This window comes from Micropterus dolomieu, linkage group LG22 (assembly GCF_021292245.1).
Source record: "Micropterus dolomieu isolate WLL.071019.BEF.003 ecotype Adirondacks linkage group LG22, ASM2129224v1, whole genome shotgun sequence".
NCBI classification, from domain to species: domain Eukaryota; kingdom Metazoa; phylum Chordata; class Actinopteri; order Centrarchiformes; family Centrarchidae; genus Micropterus; species Micropterus dolomieu.
Genome location: NC_060171.1, coordinates 3,451,835 through 3,468,008, shown reverse-complemented (window position 1 = coordinate 3,468,008; position 16,174 = coordinate 3,451,835). Strand labels below are relative to the sequence as shown.

The window sequence follows — 16,174 nt, the reverse complement described above, 5'->3', positions numbered from 1 at the left end:
GTATATGAAATTTTGATATTTTATGACCTTGTAACTTACTATTTATTCCCATTGTAAAATTGTTCTATGTTTTATCTTTATGTTATATGTATTAATGTTTGCAACCTGTCTTGGCCTGGATGCTCTTGGAAAAGAGATTTTTTAATCTCAATGAGTTTTTTTTCTAGTTAAATAAAAGACAAAATAAAATATATAAAAAAAATTAGAACTTATATAGAACGGGATAACAACAAAAACATTTGATCAAATATAGATATGTACTTCAGTGTGTTTATAGTTGCCTACAGTGCTGACTTTTTCACAGATTCAAATAGTGCTCTCCATGTCATGTCTTTAGGCATGGGAAATCAGGGTTTTTGCTGGCTCAGAATGGGCCTTTGGGGGGTGACTTCACACATCAGTAAGCATGATCGGGACGCGTACAGTATACATATTCTTGTTATTTCTCACCATTTGATAAACAAAATATATCCACAACATGGAGGAGTAAAGGTATAAATGAGTGTATTAATAAATATTATAACTAGGGATAGGGATCAAGACCCGGTTCTAAAAGGACCCGGTTCCAAAATTTCTCAAAACCCGAAAATCAATACAGTTCCAGCTTATCGATACTGCTATCGAGACTAGCGGGTCCTATAATGTAATGTTATGTCTCGAGCGTCAAATCTGATTTATCTTCAGTATTTCCCCCTAGGATGGAGTTTAGCAGCGGAGGTGAAGCAATGTTTTTTTTTTTATACGTGTAGTATGTCTGAGTATGAAACCCCAACACAACATATCTCAGCAACATTGCTCTTGTGTCTATTGTGTCTATATTATTTTCACCATCTCTCTAAACAAATAGTTGAAATAGCTAGAGCAGATAATAAATAAACAACACCTAAAGATCAGTCTACTTGGGAGGAACTACAACCTTTAGGTTTGGGGAAAGTAATTTGTTTGCTTATGATGCTCTCCACAGTGATTTTACATTTATGGCACAGCATGTTTTGGGCATCACCCCCTAAGCCTTAACGGCAGGAAAACCCTGTTAATTGGACCTCAGAATCATTATAGATCCCGTTGCGTTACTTCTGCACGGCACAGGCCCTAAATAATGCTCATTTATATATCTGTAACGTTGTTCTTCCATTCCATATTTATATATTTCTACATTTAATTATGTTGACTGTATGTTTGTCTACGTGTAGCACCTTATCACCAAAGCAAATACCTCGTACGTGTAAAACACTACTTGGCAATAAAGCTCCTTGTGATTCTGATACGATTGTTCATGTTTGCCTTTTGTGTTTTTATTTGACAGCTTTTGACATTTATCTGTATAGACATTATTATAAATAAAAAAAAAAATGGCAACACGAGAAACCACCTCCCTTCTAATAAGGTTGAGCTATGTTAACTTTGGAAAACAGCTGTCGAAGTTAGCACGCTGTATAACTGGTAGGTGCGTTCGAGATAGCTGTGGCTGACTTTCGCCAACTTGATAGGGGAATAAAAACAGCGCTGTCAAGTCAGACACAATCTATCTCCGCTAGACTGCATCAGCTTAGAACAATGATCAGGCCTTCCTCCCAAAAAGTCTAGTGACGCTTTGCAGCGCAGGTGTTGCGCCAAATTCTGCATGCCTGCCATGAATTGCATACACCTCACGGGCGGTAACGCTCTTTCATGCTGACAAAAGAGGTCGATGCAAGACTCGGCAGGTAGCCTACAACATCTTTTTTGCCGAATTATGCATTATGAATGGTAGGCTACTTTTACTAAGTGTAATAATATATTAACGATTCTTAACATTCACAAAGAATAGTATAGCGTTTAAAGGCAGAATTCTTATGCATTATCATGCAAGTCTTGGCAGACATGCAAAATTCGGCATAACACCTGTGAAAGCTGACTGAGATTCAGCTGATTCACAAATAAAACGTTTCTCCGATATTAGCCTACACCACTGTGGTTAAGATTTGTTTAGTGCTAATGTTTGTGTATTTATTATCATTTCAAATAATAGTATAGGATACTATAGCTTATCATTAGTAACCTATAATAATTCCAGTTGGACAAAACAGCAGTTTCATTTTTGTGGGTTGTCATTAAATTATTGTGAAAAATGCTCTACATGGTTAGACTGATTTTTTTATGCATATTACTAACTTGTCAGTAATAAAAACTGTGCAAACAGAACAACAAGTTCAACATTTCTAAACTTTGCTGTAGTGTCTCAATGTTTTTTTTAATGTCCCGCCTCCTCCTGATGGAAGTCAAGACATATTTAAGTTTATCTTGTGCTTACTCAACAGTTTTTTGATAAATGGCTATTAAAACACATTTGGAGATGATTTGAAAGGTTGATTTTTTTTTTTTCCCCAATTCTGATCATTTTGGCGCTGGTGATTTTCCTTTGGCGCTCGTTAAAACCTCTTTTGGGGGGGCGCCAAAAATTTCTCTATGCCGGAAAAACGCTGCAAATGATTATCAAATTTTCAAAAAGTCATCAAATAGTCTTGTCGTTAAAAAGAAAAGTTCCCTTGTTTTTACTGGTGGCAAGCTCAGTTCGGCTACAGCACTGTGAAGCCGGCTGGATGCTCAGGTTGCAGCGTAATAGTGTTACGGTTGTGTATTGTGTTTGCTGTTGCACAGAAAATAAAGTTCCTGTTTACAGTATGAATGCCACCACAACAACAACTCGCTACCATCCTTTATCAACAGACCGCTGGTACATAGCTGGTAACTAGCGGACCGCTAGTTTTACCATCCTGCTGAGTCCTCTCCAAAATAAAAATGGCAACAAACATGGCTGAGATGAAAGCAGTTCTACACACTAGCAGAACAACATCCCACCAGGGCCAAACAAACTTCTTTTACAACGGACACAGGTTGCCAATTATGAATATACAACCGGCTTCCTCAGCAGCCTACAGCCTTACTAGAAGGAATCATATGAACGGACAAAACGCACAAATTGTATTAACAAGTTCCCTTTAGCTTCATCAGAAGTGACTTTGACCTGATAGAGTTGAACAGCTTAGAAGCCAGTGTTGTGAAGTGCTGTGATGTTGTAGTCTGACTAAAGAGCTGAGAATGTGTTAAAAGCCTCTTTTCCAAACTGCCGGTTTGGTTTAATTGGCTCATTTTGCTTTTAGTTGTCTGTTCATTAGCCAGCCAGGACTGCAGATCCAGGGATGGGCCTGTTGGTTGGTCCACAGTGAGATTTCTCAACAACAACAACAACTGCTAACATGTGAACACGCTGCATCATCACCTGGTTAAATACATAAACAAGAAGCCAGCCGAATTTAGCTGAAAACGTTTTAAAAGCTCTGAGCAGTTAATATTACATGAAATCACTCTTCAAGTTGGACTTTTTTTTTTTTTAGTGTGAGACACTCCATCTGGTTCTCCTCCTCTTTCCCAGCATCCTCCGCTTCCTTTGCAGTAGCTGGACAGAGACACCCGACACTAACTAGTCAGAGGGGGAAGGTCAGGACAAGGTCAAGGCCACCGTCCAAATATCAGGAGCAGGCGATGATCAACGAGTTTGACGTGTCACAGGGAAAGAGCCTGACCCTCAAAACACTGAGCCTCCACACACACAGATCTGAATGCAGTCAGACGGATCTGGACTGAGGGATACTTAGTATAAAACAGATTCAATCATGGAACAGTTTGACAAAACTACAATAAATAATATTTTATTCTTTCCTACCTGTCGTGTCTGACCATGTAGGTAGCTTAAAGATCGGTCTCCACTCTCCACCACCCTAATTAGGACAGCAGTAATCACTTATTTGCATTCGACTAAACTTATGGTCCATTTACTCGCTTTTTCCAGAGCATTTTCAAACATGTTTAACAGTTTACTCGATTTTCATAGGGATAGATCTGTTGCCTTGCAAGCACAGTAGCCGTTTGATGCTCTCATCTGTGTTGGCTCGAAAGCAAAACCTGTAAAAAGCCAGTAAGTGGCCCTTGATTTGGAAATGTTTTGTCAAACCACTACTTCCAAGGTTAAGAATGAACGTCTGATTGTTTAACACTGGTTGCTGCTTGAAGCTACAATTTATTAAAAAAATAACGTCCCGCAATCCAAGAAAAGCTTTCCCTTCCTAATCAATCAAGACTGGACACTTACTTACAATTAAAACTGTCTGTTTTCACTGTGTGCACGCTATAGCCTGACTGAATGTCTGCTGGGCATCGTAGAATAAACTGTAAATTAATATTTAAGCAGTTTTGATGAATAGAGTCGATTCCCTTCAGCAGCTTGCCTCCTGTATATCAACAGTCCAGACTAGGGACTCCTAAACACTAAGTGGGAACCACTGAGTGATGCCGACACGTCTCCAGGACTTGAACCCCTAAAACCCTACTCAAACTTAACAAACGCTTTTAGTTCTGTATTCGAGTTTGCTGAGCGAGCATAAAACCAGCAGAGAATAAAATGTTTAGACTGCAGCTGTCAAAATGTCCATTAAGGCAAGAATTCAAGTTTTTTTAACAAGACAAAGGACAAATTGTGATTCAGCTCAGAGTTGTAATGATCGTTATAGAGCATGTTTATGTGAAAACACTCAGTGATCCACCAACCATCAGCCAGCTCAGGAAACTACATGAGTTAATGTTGAACGTGGCTATAGCTAAAGAGAGCAAATGACTTGGAGCATAAAAAAGGCCACAAGCAATGATAAAAGCACCAGCGAAATGCATGCTGGGAGAGGCTCCAGCCACCATAACCCTCAACAGGATGTGTGGATATAGAATATGAATATAGATGGATACAGAAAATTTTATTACAATAAGCAAACACCACAAGGACAAAAGTAGAACTGAATGTTACACCTGATTCCAAAAGCATGGGTTTTAATCTGCTCCACTCTTCTAGTGAGGCTTTCAAACAAACCCAGCTGTGCTTTGAAGTACTGTAATGTTAGCGTTCAGTTTAAAGGATGAGGCAGGTATTATTCTGTTTCTGTGTGTTTAGTCTGTTTATCAATACTTTGACTTTCCTACCCTGGCTGTAGCATTCGGCTTCAAGCACAAAGTTACAAACACAAATAGTATTTTTGTAGTATTTTCACAAAACAGCTGCTCATTGTAGTTTTCATCAAACAAACAGGAGGAAATGTGCATGTGTTAGGAACTATTTTCAGCAGCGGATGAATCCACATTTGTTGCTCTAGTGAGTTTTTGGGGCAGCAGAACGTTGTAAGTGGGTCAAACATAATCAAAATGAACTAGTGTGGCTCACCAACACGTTCTCACTCCTGACTCGTCACATAGTAACGCTTGGTCAAGGCCCTTTGGCGTCGCCTTTTAACGACCTGGGTTCAAATAACTACATACGTCAGTTAACACGTATGTAAACTAACAAATATATTTTATGTTGACTTTGTTTCACACGGGACACAAACCCCGGTCTCCTGGTCCAGGTTTTGTCCCTCCATTCACCCCATTACTGTCTTTTCTGTTAAATATTCTAACCTACCTTTACCGTCCAAAAACGGATGCTACAGGGCTTCCCCCAATGCGTTGAACTATGACGGTAAAGTGCGTTACAAACTGACGACTATGGCTCGACCAAGCGTCCATATGTGACAACTTGTGTGAGAACGGGTTGGGCTCACTGATGTGTTTTTAAAAATTTTAGACAACAATGGAGCACTATGGCTGAGAGGAAGAAGAAATATCACATACTTATACATTTATAATAGAACATGACCAGTCTTAGTACTCAAAATACAAAACGTTTCCTTCATAAGTCATAAATAATTTGTTTTTTTGATGTGCAAGCTCCTTAATTGTCAACGACGGACTGCTGAACTTCAACTTAGCAACGAAAAGCTTTAGCCTCCTCTTCACAGATCGATTACCCACGACCCCCCTCTGTTTCTGGGACTTCCTGGTCAGAAAGTCATTTGTCAGTATTAAGGTGGATCGTGTCGGGAGCCACCGTAGGTACCAAGGTTAGGACCCAGCAGTTGAGTAAACATCAGTTAGCGTATCACTTTCAGTCCGGCTGCTGGCCTCACCTCAGGGTAAACAGAGGCAGCGTCCACGCTCGCCACTCAGGTATCATACTGTCCTGCGATTTATGCTAAAAAAACCCTCTCATATCTGTCAGACTGACTGAGAAACACACGAGGAGGAGACGCTCGGCGAGCAGACAGATGATGACGGGGTGTTTATGTCTCCGCTCTGTTAATCGTGCTATCTGGTGTCCTGTCTGAGTGGAGGCTTTCACTGCAGGTCAGCCTATGACCTGCTGGACCTGGACCCCACCCCCAAACACCAATATGGGCTAGTGGGTTCAGGAGGCAGACACCATTTCCACATTTAAGAGTAGGCTTAAGACTTTTCGCTTTGATAAAGCATTTTTCCCTGCCTCTGTCGCCTAGTCCTTGCTCTTGGTGGGAATTGTTGGGTTTCTGTAAATATCATCACAGAGGACGGTCTAAACCTGCTCGATTATGAAAAGCGCTCTGAGAACTGTTGTTGTGATTTGGCGCTATATAAATAAAATTGAATTGTAAAGTTTGACACAGGTCCATGTTTGATCCGTTTGTCTGACATGCCAGTATAATAATTTGGTGTAGATAAAATTAAAAAAAACAGGCATTTTTGTCACTGATCAAATAAAGTTGTTTGATGTAAAACATTATCTGAAAACATTGTCTAAAACTATCATGTGACAAATCTTCTGTATCAGTGCTTTTTCTTCCTCCTCTCTGCTGTTTTTAACTTCCTGCAGGTAACGTTACCTGGTAGGAGGAGGAGCGGCTGAGTTTACTTACAACAATGTGCCAGATTTTAAGACTACAGATCAGTCTGTGCTCCAGACAGACAGCTTTCTAGCTGTGCTTGTATAAAACAAACAGGATGACAGACTGAGGATAGACATGATTAAATTAACCCCTTCTACATGTTTATCTTACACACAGGTGTATTGAAAAAGTATTGTCTTTTTACTCGCAAAGGTTTTATTGCACATACTTCCAGTAACGAGTTTTCGCCGACTTGATAGATAGGGGAATAAAAACAGCTCCATCAAGTCAGTGATGTTTTGCAGCGCAGGTGTTGTGCTGAATTCTGCATGCCTGCCATGAATTGCACAGGCACCTCGTGAGAGGTGACGCTCTTTTATACTGAGAAAAGAGGTGGATGCAAATTTCGGCAGGTAGCCTACAACATCCATTTTGCCGAATTATGCATTCACTTATTAAAAGGTCCTTTTCCGACACTTTGCTGTTCACATTGTTGGAACGCAGAAAACGCCACATATTTTTGCTGAATCTCAAGAAACGGTAGCCTACTTTTACTAAGTGTAATAACATGTTAGCGATTGTTAACGTTCATTAAATATATGCAGATCATTTATCAGTATTGATGAACCCACAAAGAATAGTATAGCGTTTAAAAGCGCCCCCCCCCGCCACAGTTACGCTGTCAATCTGTGGGAAACACTGACCATGGATTGAAAACAGAGATTAAGCTAAGGCTGTTAGTTGTAGCTACCTTAATAATGTTAACTCATCTCTCAACAGCGTATTTAAGAAATAGACTATGTCAGTTCAGACTTTGAAGTTTTTGTTTGTACTCTGTATAGTCACTTTTTGGAATATGATTTTATTGGGGTTTTTTTTTAAAATCACATAAATCTTGATGTAGGAACAGAACATTGACCATGTAATAACTGTTAACAACAGCAGGAACCTTTCTTACATATCATCCCTTCTCTCTCTCTCTCCCCTCATTTCCTGTCTGTCTCCACTGTCCTCAATCTAACCTAAATGTCCCAAAAATACATTAAATAAAAAAATCTTAATCAGATGAGTGACACTGTGCTAATGTGGCCTGTTGAAACCCCTCCTCCGCTCTTTATTCTGGTCAGTGACTCAGTTGGGTCAGAAGCTTGTTTTGTTTGTGTATCTGAATTCCCAGCTGGCTCTGAAGTATCAACTCCGTAAAGCCAAACAGGGGAAATGGTCAGAAAGGTTGCAACCTTTCAGCCACCGGGTTCACGTCCAATCAGAAGGTCAGATTCAGTGATTCTGAGTCCGTCAATAAATAGTCTGTTAGTGAGTTCATCCAAACCTCTCAGGAAGTAAAACTGTCAGGGGAAAAACCTCTTCACACCAAACACTTCAGTCTGTTTATCTTCATGTTTTCAAAGGCTTGGCAGCTTTCTCCAACGGCGAGACTGTGATTTCACTTAAACTCAATAGACTCAAGCTAACGTGATTTCATTTTTTAACACAAAGTGATGTGAGTAAATGAACTACATGTTTAAGAGCTGAACCAGTAGATCGATTAAAATGTTTAGTTACTTTTGATTAGTTTGTTAACTACTTATTGATGAATTTGACACAGGATGATTCAAGTACTCGCACTGAAATAACTTTAAACTGTTAGACTAAACCTAGTTTCAGTTTGGGCTAATGACGATGGTTCACTATTTGATGTTTTTCTTTTTGTTCTTTTATTTGAATCATGCATAATACAGCAAACATTAAGATGTCAAATAGCTGGCGATTCGATGAACATGAAAGAAGATCATTTTGTAGTTTTTATAAATAAAAAGAGTCACGCAGACTTCCCTGTTATTGGTTGTTTTCATTCTCAAAATTAGTTTCAGTGTTAAAATCCTGTAATTTTCCAAACCAAAACTTGAGTTCATGAAAATCTGCAGCTGCACCGTTTGGTGAAATCAGGACCTAAAAATCTTTCAGATCATCTTCTAGAGCCGTTCTCCTGAGTTGATGCGAAGCTGTAAACATCACTCTGAGTTATTTGCCGCTGGTCTGTTTTGGCATTGAACTTGGCGTCCCTCCTGCACATCTTTAGTCCACTGTTTGACACTAAACTATCACATTTCCAAAACAGCGGTGACTCTCCGCACGGCCGATGAAATATTCAATGATGCTTGGGTTTCAGCTCTTCACCAGGCTGAATCCTGCGGCTCGTACTGTTGCGTCCCCCGGGTGTCCCCTCTGCAGAGTTTGGACCTCGTCAGTCGGAAGCAGACCCCTGGGAGCCATTCATAATCCGACCTCGAGCTCGCAGGGCAGCGCTCGTTCTCCTGCACTTCTCTGCCAAGTGTTAAAAGAGAGATTCTTAAAAATGGAGCAGCCATATGTACCACACCCGGAGCTTTAAATGAGCTTTTCATCGAGGAGGGGTTCGACTTTTCTCCTCTTACAGCCCAGAGCACTCAGAGCCGAGGCCAGCCGCCTGCTGACAGGTCGGCCATCTTGGGATTTTTCTGTGGCGGTGTGAGGCATTCTGGGCTGGCGTTTGCAAAGTCTGGATGTTCATTTAACGTTGTTGTTTTTCAAAGTTAATTACTGAAGCATCCCGCGGTATACTGGTATATACTGTTTTTTCGTCATGCGTCAGTCACTCGCTGATACGAGCACCACGGCATCAAACATAATGAGCCAGAAGCTCAGTGTAAAGCGCGGGTATGTTTTATACTGTACACTGTTTGCAAAGGAGGGATGGGCAGTTACAGTAACTATTGTAGTTATTGAGCTTGACTTAGTGAGAGCATATATGAGGAGGGGGGTGGAGGAGGAGACAGGGTTTTACCTGCATAGAGAAATTTTTGCCGCCCCCTAAAGAGGTTTTAGCGAGCGCCAAAGGAAAATCACCAGCGCCTTTCAAATATTCTCCGAATGTGTTTTAATAGCCATTTATCAAACAACTGTTAAGCAAGCAGAACATAAACTTAAACATGACGTCTTGACTCCCAGCAGTCACCTCTCCTCTCATCCACAGCGATGTTTTTTTTTGTTTGTTTGTTTTTTTTTACTAGCGCTGGATTAATAAACCAGCTGTAGCGTTGGTTTGACTTCACCTGAACGCTCCACTACGAAGCTGAGCTCGCGCTACTGGGAGAGAAGACTTCCTGTTATTTCTCACAATATAAAAGCCTTTTGTGCTTAAAGTGAGTCGGTATTCACCGGTACTGTCACTTTTACATTTTACTCTTTGGCGTACCGGCATCAGGACTCTCCTCTGCCCTCTTCAAATCAGGCTCTCTGGGCCCTACGTGACGCTCACCCGTTCCCGAGCCTTTCGTGCAGCCGTGTGCATCAAGCTCGTCAAAGTCTCTTTTCGCGAACCAACCAATCACAGCCTGGAGTAGGCGGGACATTAAAAAAAAGGATGAGGCACTACAGCAAACTTTGTTGTTATGTATGCACAGTTTTTATTATTGACGAGTTTGTAGGCTACTTTGCAAAAAAAATGACCACGAGTATTTGTCTTACACAATAACTGAAAACAACCCACAAAAATGAAACTAATGTTTTGTCCAACTGGAATTAATATTAGACTATTAATAGTAAGCTATAGTAGCCTGTAGCCTACTATGATCTGAAATTATAATGAATACACAAACATTAGCACTAATCAAACCTTAACCACAGTGGTGCAGGCTGATATCAGAGAAAGGTTTTATTTGTGAAACAGCTGAATCTTAACTAATAAACTATTTGCAAGCAAATTATCCAAATCAAGTGTAACCTGTAAATATATTATTATACTAAAATCAAACACTACATTTATACCTTTACTCCCCCAGGTTGTGGATTTATTTTGTTTATCAAATGGTCAGAAATTACAAGAAAATACATATATTTCAGTGATAAGTTGACTCATTGCTTCCCCCCCCAAAGGCCCATTCTGAGCCAGAAAAAACCCTGGGAGAGTGTCCATAAGCAGTGATTGGCGCTTATGCACACTCTCCCAGGGTTTTTACACTCCTCCAGGCTCTGATTGGTTGTTTGTTCAGGGAGCGGTGGATTCTTGCCCTAGACAATATAAGTAATGGACAACGAAGCCACCCTGCGGGTTTGAATTGACAGCAGAGAAGCCATTTTTGGTCCTTTGTAGTCTACTATACGGCTACTCCCTACTGGTACCAGGATCTATTGCGCATGATTGTGCAGTTTAATGACATGGAGCTATAGCAGATGCGCCATAATTCTTGTGTGTTTGTCAGACTGTGACTGTTTAATCAGACCACCAACAAGGCTCCCTTGCTAAACACCAACGTAGCGTCGCTGATGGCCGAATAGTTTTTTTAGATTCTCAGAGAGCTTCTTATCTAAACAATACGGTTACATCTCCCGTGTGCGGCGGGAATTTGCAGGGTTGTGACACAATTTTTCAGCCTACATGGAGCCCTCTATGCAGGTGTTGGTCGGCTTTACTGTTTGAACTCTCGCTTACCCCCTTTATTTTTGCAAATGGCATTAGGGGCAGTAGGAGGATTATCTGTCTCATGTGCTGCTGTCGGGATATATTGACAGTTCAGCAAATATGCCAAAAAAGTGATTTTTAAAATAATTCACTACTGCTGATTTAAGGAGAGAAACTCAAAATCATGACTATAACCACCAACATACATAGATTGTTTTAATCTCAAGGGAGCACACTGAAAGACTGAGTAAACAGAGGACAATAAACTGAACAACAAAGACTGCGATTATAGTTGCATCAGTAAGAAACCCCTGAAATCCAGTGAGAACATGAATTCCTGCATGTGACTGTGCCAGAGAAGAAAACGTTATCACATTCATCTAAAATCCATCAGCGTTCCTTATGTATGCTGCCATTTGTGTAGAAAAACTGTTAAAATCTAGCTTTTTTGTGAAAAGGTGGATGGAGATGGAGGTATCACGGACGGTAAACTCTGCTGCAGGTGGATGATCTCACACCTACATCTGCCGGCTCAGTTGTAAACTATTTTCGGTGGTGCAGCTGGTTGTGTCAGAGGAAGATGTTTGTTATGAAGGTGAGGACAGGAAGCTGCATTTCTCTCTTGAGCAACACACGCACATACAGTACATACTAATACATACATACTGTACATACAGTACATTTACAGACAGGTTTAATAACGTACGAGCTAAACACAAACTGAAAATAAATGTTGCTGTGAATTATAGGTCCTGCACACGCACCAAGGTGCTCTCAGTTACTGTGTTTGGTTGGAACACATTGAAGGTAGGTGGAGCTATGATGACAGTTAAGTCAATGTGTGTCCTGGCCCTGATTCAAACTATCAACCGTCATCCGTCGGGTTTCCATCCAAATCTAGAGCAAAGTGTAGCCAAATTTCCAGAAAAGCAGCAAAAGAAAATGTGAATATTAGAAGCTGATGGCTGAAATATGCCATCTCTGTTCAGACACACCTATGAAAATAAGACACAAGCTGTAATAAACCAGAATCCTTCTTTAAGAATAGCTAAAGTATCATGTGCAGCCTGTACAGAACAAAGCTTAATATAAACCAAAAACACTAAATGACGTAACAACAGGAAGTGTGTGAGATTTGCTTCACTGAAACGAGAATCAGAGCGCTGCAACGAGGAGCCGGGATAACCACGTGTTCCCAAAATACAGCCTGTAGACTTGAGTGCCTCTGGTTGGGAATGTGAGCTATGGACACCCTCTAAGCCCCGGGACCAGATTCCTACTTAAAATAGCATCCTGGGTGAAGAGAGACGTTCTGAGGCCATGAAGCTGCTTTCTGCAGGAATTTACACTTCAGTTAATTGGCGGTTTCTTCACAGCATTGGTGGACTGAATGGAGACCCAGGAATATCTGCGATATCTGTAAGAGGTAGTGAGGCTCTGACCTTTGACCTGCTGGTCCCTCATAATGTTTGTGATGGTTGGTGACTGTTTCTTCTCACCTACAGGCGTTTGATGGCTTAAAAGACTAATGATGTCTAAAATTTCTACTGCAAAAGCAACAAAAAACTGTTTAATTAAACTGTCTTTTGTCTTTAAAATTAAGATTTTTTTAAATACTGTTCAATGTTCATAAGGTTTCTTAAACTCCAAGGCAGTCGTGGTGTGAAGTAATTTTACAATATTTTAGTTGTAATAGCAGCAATTCAGATTTAAGAAAAAGTAAGATGAATATTGTGATAATATCTGTACATCTGCCCTTAGACACCTCTGCAGGTGTGAAGCTTTAACCTGCAGCCTGTGACACGGTGATAATTGGGGGGAATTACAGTAGTTACTCACAGAAAGCAGTCTGTTCTGGAGGGTTGGGGGGGGGGGGCATAGGAAGTAACCTGTAACTTAAGGTCTACGACCACACCTATTAGCCTGAAAGAGCAAAGACAAAACATCATCAATTTCAATCGATTTATAATGCTGAATGTGTCTGTGTGGAAACGTCTCAGTGATGAAGATGAATGAGTCGTGGTGAGAAACGTCACTTTAACAGTGAGTTAACTGGATGATCGTTGCTGCAAACGCTTCCCTCGAGAGAAACTTTGGAGTTTAACAAAAACACTGACTAAGTGAAATGATCTGTGCTACTTGAGAACTAGTAAATTGTCTTTAATTTATACTCACAAGGTACATATCATTAATGAATATATACAATTATGAATTAATAAAAGAATATTAAAAGATCATGTTCACATCAAAAATATCAATGCATGGATGAGAGTAACGTTACCACCAGCTGGTTCACTAGCTTTGCCTGGATGACGGTCAGTTCAAGGCTTATTTTAGGATTAGAGTCGGGGATATTTAGACAATGTGATGTAAACTGGCAGACCTAACATCACAAAACTTAACACAGGAAGCCCCTTGGTCCTGCCGAGCGGCTGAGCATGTTTGTGCTAGGTTGTTTGTTTTAACGTCAACTTATATTTTGGGTTTAGGCCTACAGTTTATCTAACAGAAAAAAGGTAACGGCTTAACACAAAACATGAACTGTATGCTACCACTTAACTACTAGTACAGTTTAAATTAATGAAAACTTACCCAAAATACCAAAGTATTTGCCTCCAGACCTTCTGTTTTCTGTTTAAATCATAGTAACAACTGTTGGTAAAAATCATATAGCTCCAGGTATCCAGCATTGACATTAGGCACTTTTCAGCTGAAATTTTGGTGCAAAATTGGTGCAAACATGCGAGGTGCCCAGGGTGCATTTGCAGTGCACAAAACGCTCAGTGCCTTTTGAAAACAACTTTAAAAAAATAAAACCATAATGCAAAAATGATCGCTAGTTCAGTTATGTGTTAGAAGATATTGAAGTCTAAGAAAAATGTTTCAGCGTTCAACCTAATGAGTGGCTGTGGTTTCTCTAAAGTTCATACATTTGTTGTTCTGTTAATATGAGAGAGGGTAGGAGGATTGAAAAACTGAACACTTGACTTAATTCACAGTCCGTGTTAGTCAGTGTTAAGCACCTGCATGCAAACTGTATAATGGTTTGAGGAGCTGGCCATCAAAGGAAAAATAACAGTTATATCTCAGTAAACATTGCATTCAAGTATAAACACAGAAATATTTACTATTCCTTGTATTGAGAACAATGTTTAAGACTTTCTGTTACTAATTACGATGTTTTTATCTCCCTCAGGCACAATTATCAGCCATTGCTTCTGCCTATGAGAACTACAGTAATACAGTTACATATTATAATACTTATAATATAAGTACAACACTTAAGTACAACAAACAAATCTTACTGGAACTAGAAGACCTTCAGTACAGGCAACAATCAGAAACAGGCTCAATACAACCAGTGGTGCGAAAGTAACATTACAAAAACAATTTTATGGTACTTGTACTTTACCTTAAGTAATTCTATTTTCTGTTACATTATACTTCTAACTATCTCCACTACTAGTGTACATTTCAGACGCAGATGTTGTACTTTTACTGCACTACATACATTTATTTTAAAGCTTTGGTTACCGTTACTTTGCAGACATAGATTAGCAATACAAAATATAAATCGACAAAGTAATTATTATTAAGTCTTATTATTGATTACACTACCCAGCTGTAAGTAAGGTACAATTACTTCCACCTTTACCAGCTGCAACATGAAAGTCATTAACATTACTGCATCACTAATTATAATCCAATAATAAAATGGCCTAATATGATATATATAAAAAGTACTTTAAAAGTAAGTTTTAATGACATTATGAGGCCAAAGTTTTGAATGCGGGACTCTTGCGTGTAACAGAGTATTTCTACCCTGTGGTAAAAGAGTTGAGTACTTTGTTCACCACTGTTCACTCACAGCCAGTAAATAGACAGAGCCAGTAAATAGACAGAGCCGGAGCCAGTAAATAGACAGAATCACCGCGGGATATTTAACAAGCAGTAAAGAATGAAAACGGCAAAAGAAAAAAGGGACAGAAAAAGGCATATTGTTATATTTAACTCACATCATTTGAAGAAGCAAGTCTCCTTCCCCTCATGGAGGTTTTCTGACCCGTATCCACATCATAATGTCGCTGTACTTGCTGCTTTTTGGCGGTTAGGACTCCAACTACTACTAGCTAGCCTGACTTTCTAGCTAGCTAACATCCCATAACCGATGTAGGTAACTAGCCCGGTTATTTTAGGTGATAACTTGCTACAGTTTATTTGTTGTGAGGCTAAACTGCAACCGACTCAGCTTCACAGGTGCGACCACCTTCTTTTCTATTTACCAACGGATGTCAACCTCACCTGGCTGCTTCTTCTCCATGATTACCTGAACTGGACGAGTGCAGTACCCTTTTGTGACCGCTCACATTGACTAACGTTTACCGGCCGTTACAACCCAGAGAGGCGCTGTTTCACTAATTTGAAGCATTCAATGAAAAGTTTGGAAAAGATGAAAACAAATGTTGTTTGATAAATATATATATATATATATATATATTTATAAATAATTTGTGTTAATAACAGTGGTGAAATAAGTACTGAGATATTTTACCTAAGAAAGATTAGCAATACTCCATTATAAAATATTCTAGTAAAAGTAAAATTAAGTCCTAGATTCAATGTTTTACTTAGGCCTAAGTACACTGAACAAAATTATAAACGCAACACTTGTTTTTGCCCCCATTCATCATAAACTGAGCTCAAAAACTTTCTTTATGTACACAAAAGGCCTATTTCACTCAAATATTGTTCACAAATCTGTCAAAATCTATGTTCTTGAGCACTTCTCCTTTGCCGAGATAATCCATCCACCTCTCAGGTGTGGCATATCAAGATGCTGATCAGATTGGTGGAATGTTGGTCCACTCCTCTTCAATGGCTGTGCAAAGTTGCAGTCAGATCGAGACCCCGATGACAACGAAGAGCATGCAGATGAGGTTCCCTGAGACGGTTCATGACAGTTTGTGCAGAA

At 39.8% G+C, this 16,174-nt stretch overlaps 1 protein-coding gene across 4 annotated transcripts in view; it reads right to left on the bottom strand.

Moving 5' to 3' along the window:
- LOC123961804 (voltage-dependent calcium channel subunit alpha-2/delta-4-like) overlaps positions 1–15,555 on the bottom strand; it is a 160,933-nt gene extending 145,378 nt beyond the window's left edge. The window contains exons 1-2 of one of the 4 annotated variants that reach the window (XM_046037511.1): positions 15,219–15,555; positions 3,707–3,761 (exon numbers count right to left, since the gene is read on the bottom strand). Coding sequence is in view for 2 of the 4 variants with exons in the window: in XM_046037516.1 (XP_045893472.1) it covers positions 3,707–3,723 (17 nt within the window). In the remaining 2 variants the exon portion in view is untranslated. Of the gene's footprint in view, positions 1–3,706; positions 3,762–15,218 lie in introns of those variants that run through there. The other 3 variants (XM_046037513.1, XM_046037517.1, XM_046037516.1) reach the window with 3 other exon arrangements.
- Positions 15,556–16,174: the final 619 nt, after the last annotated feature.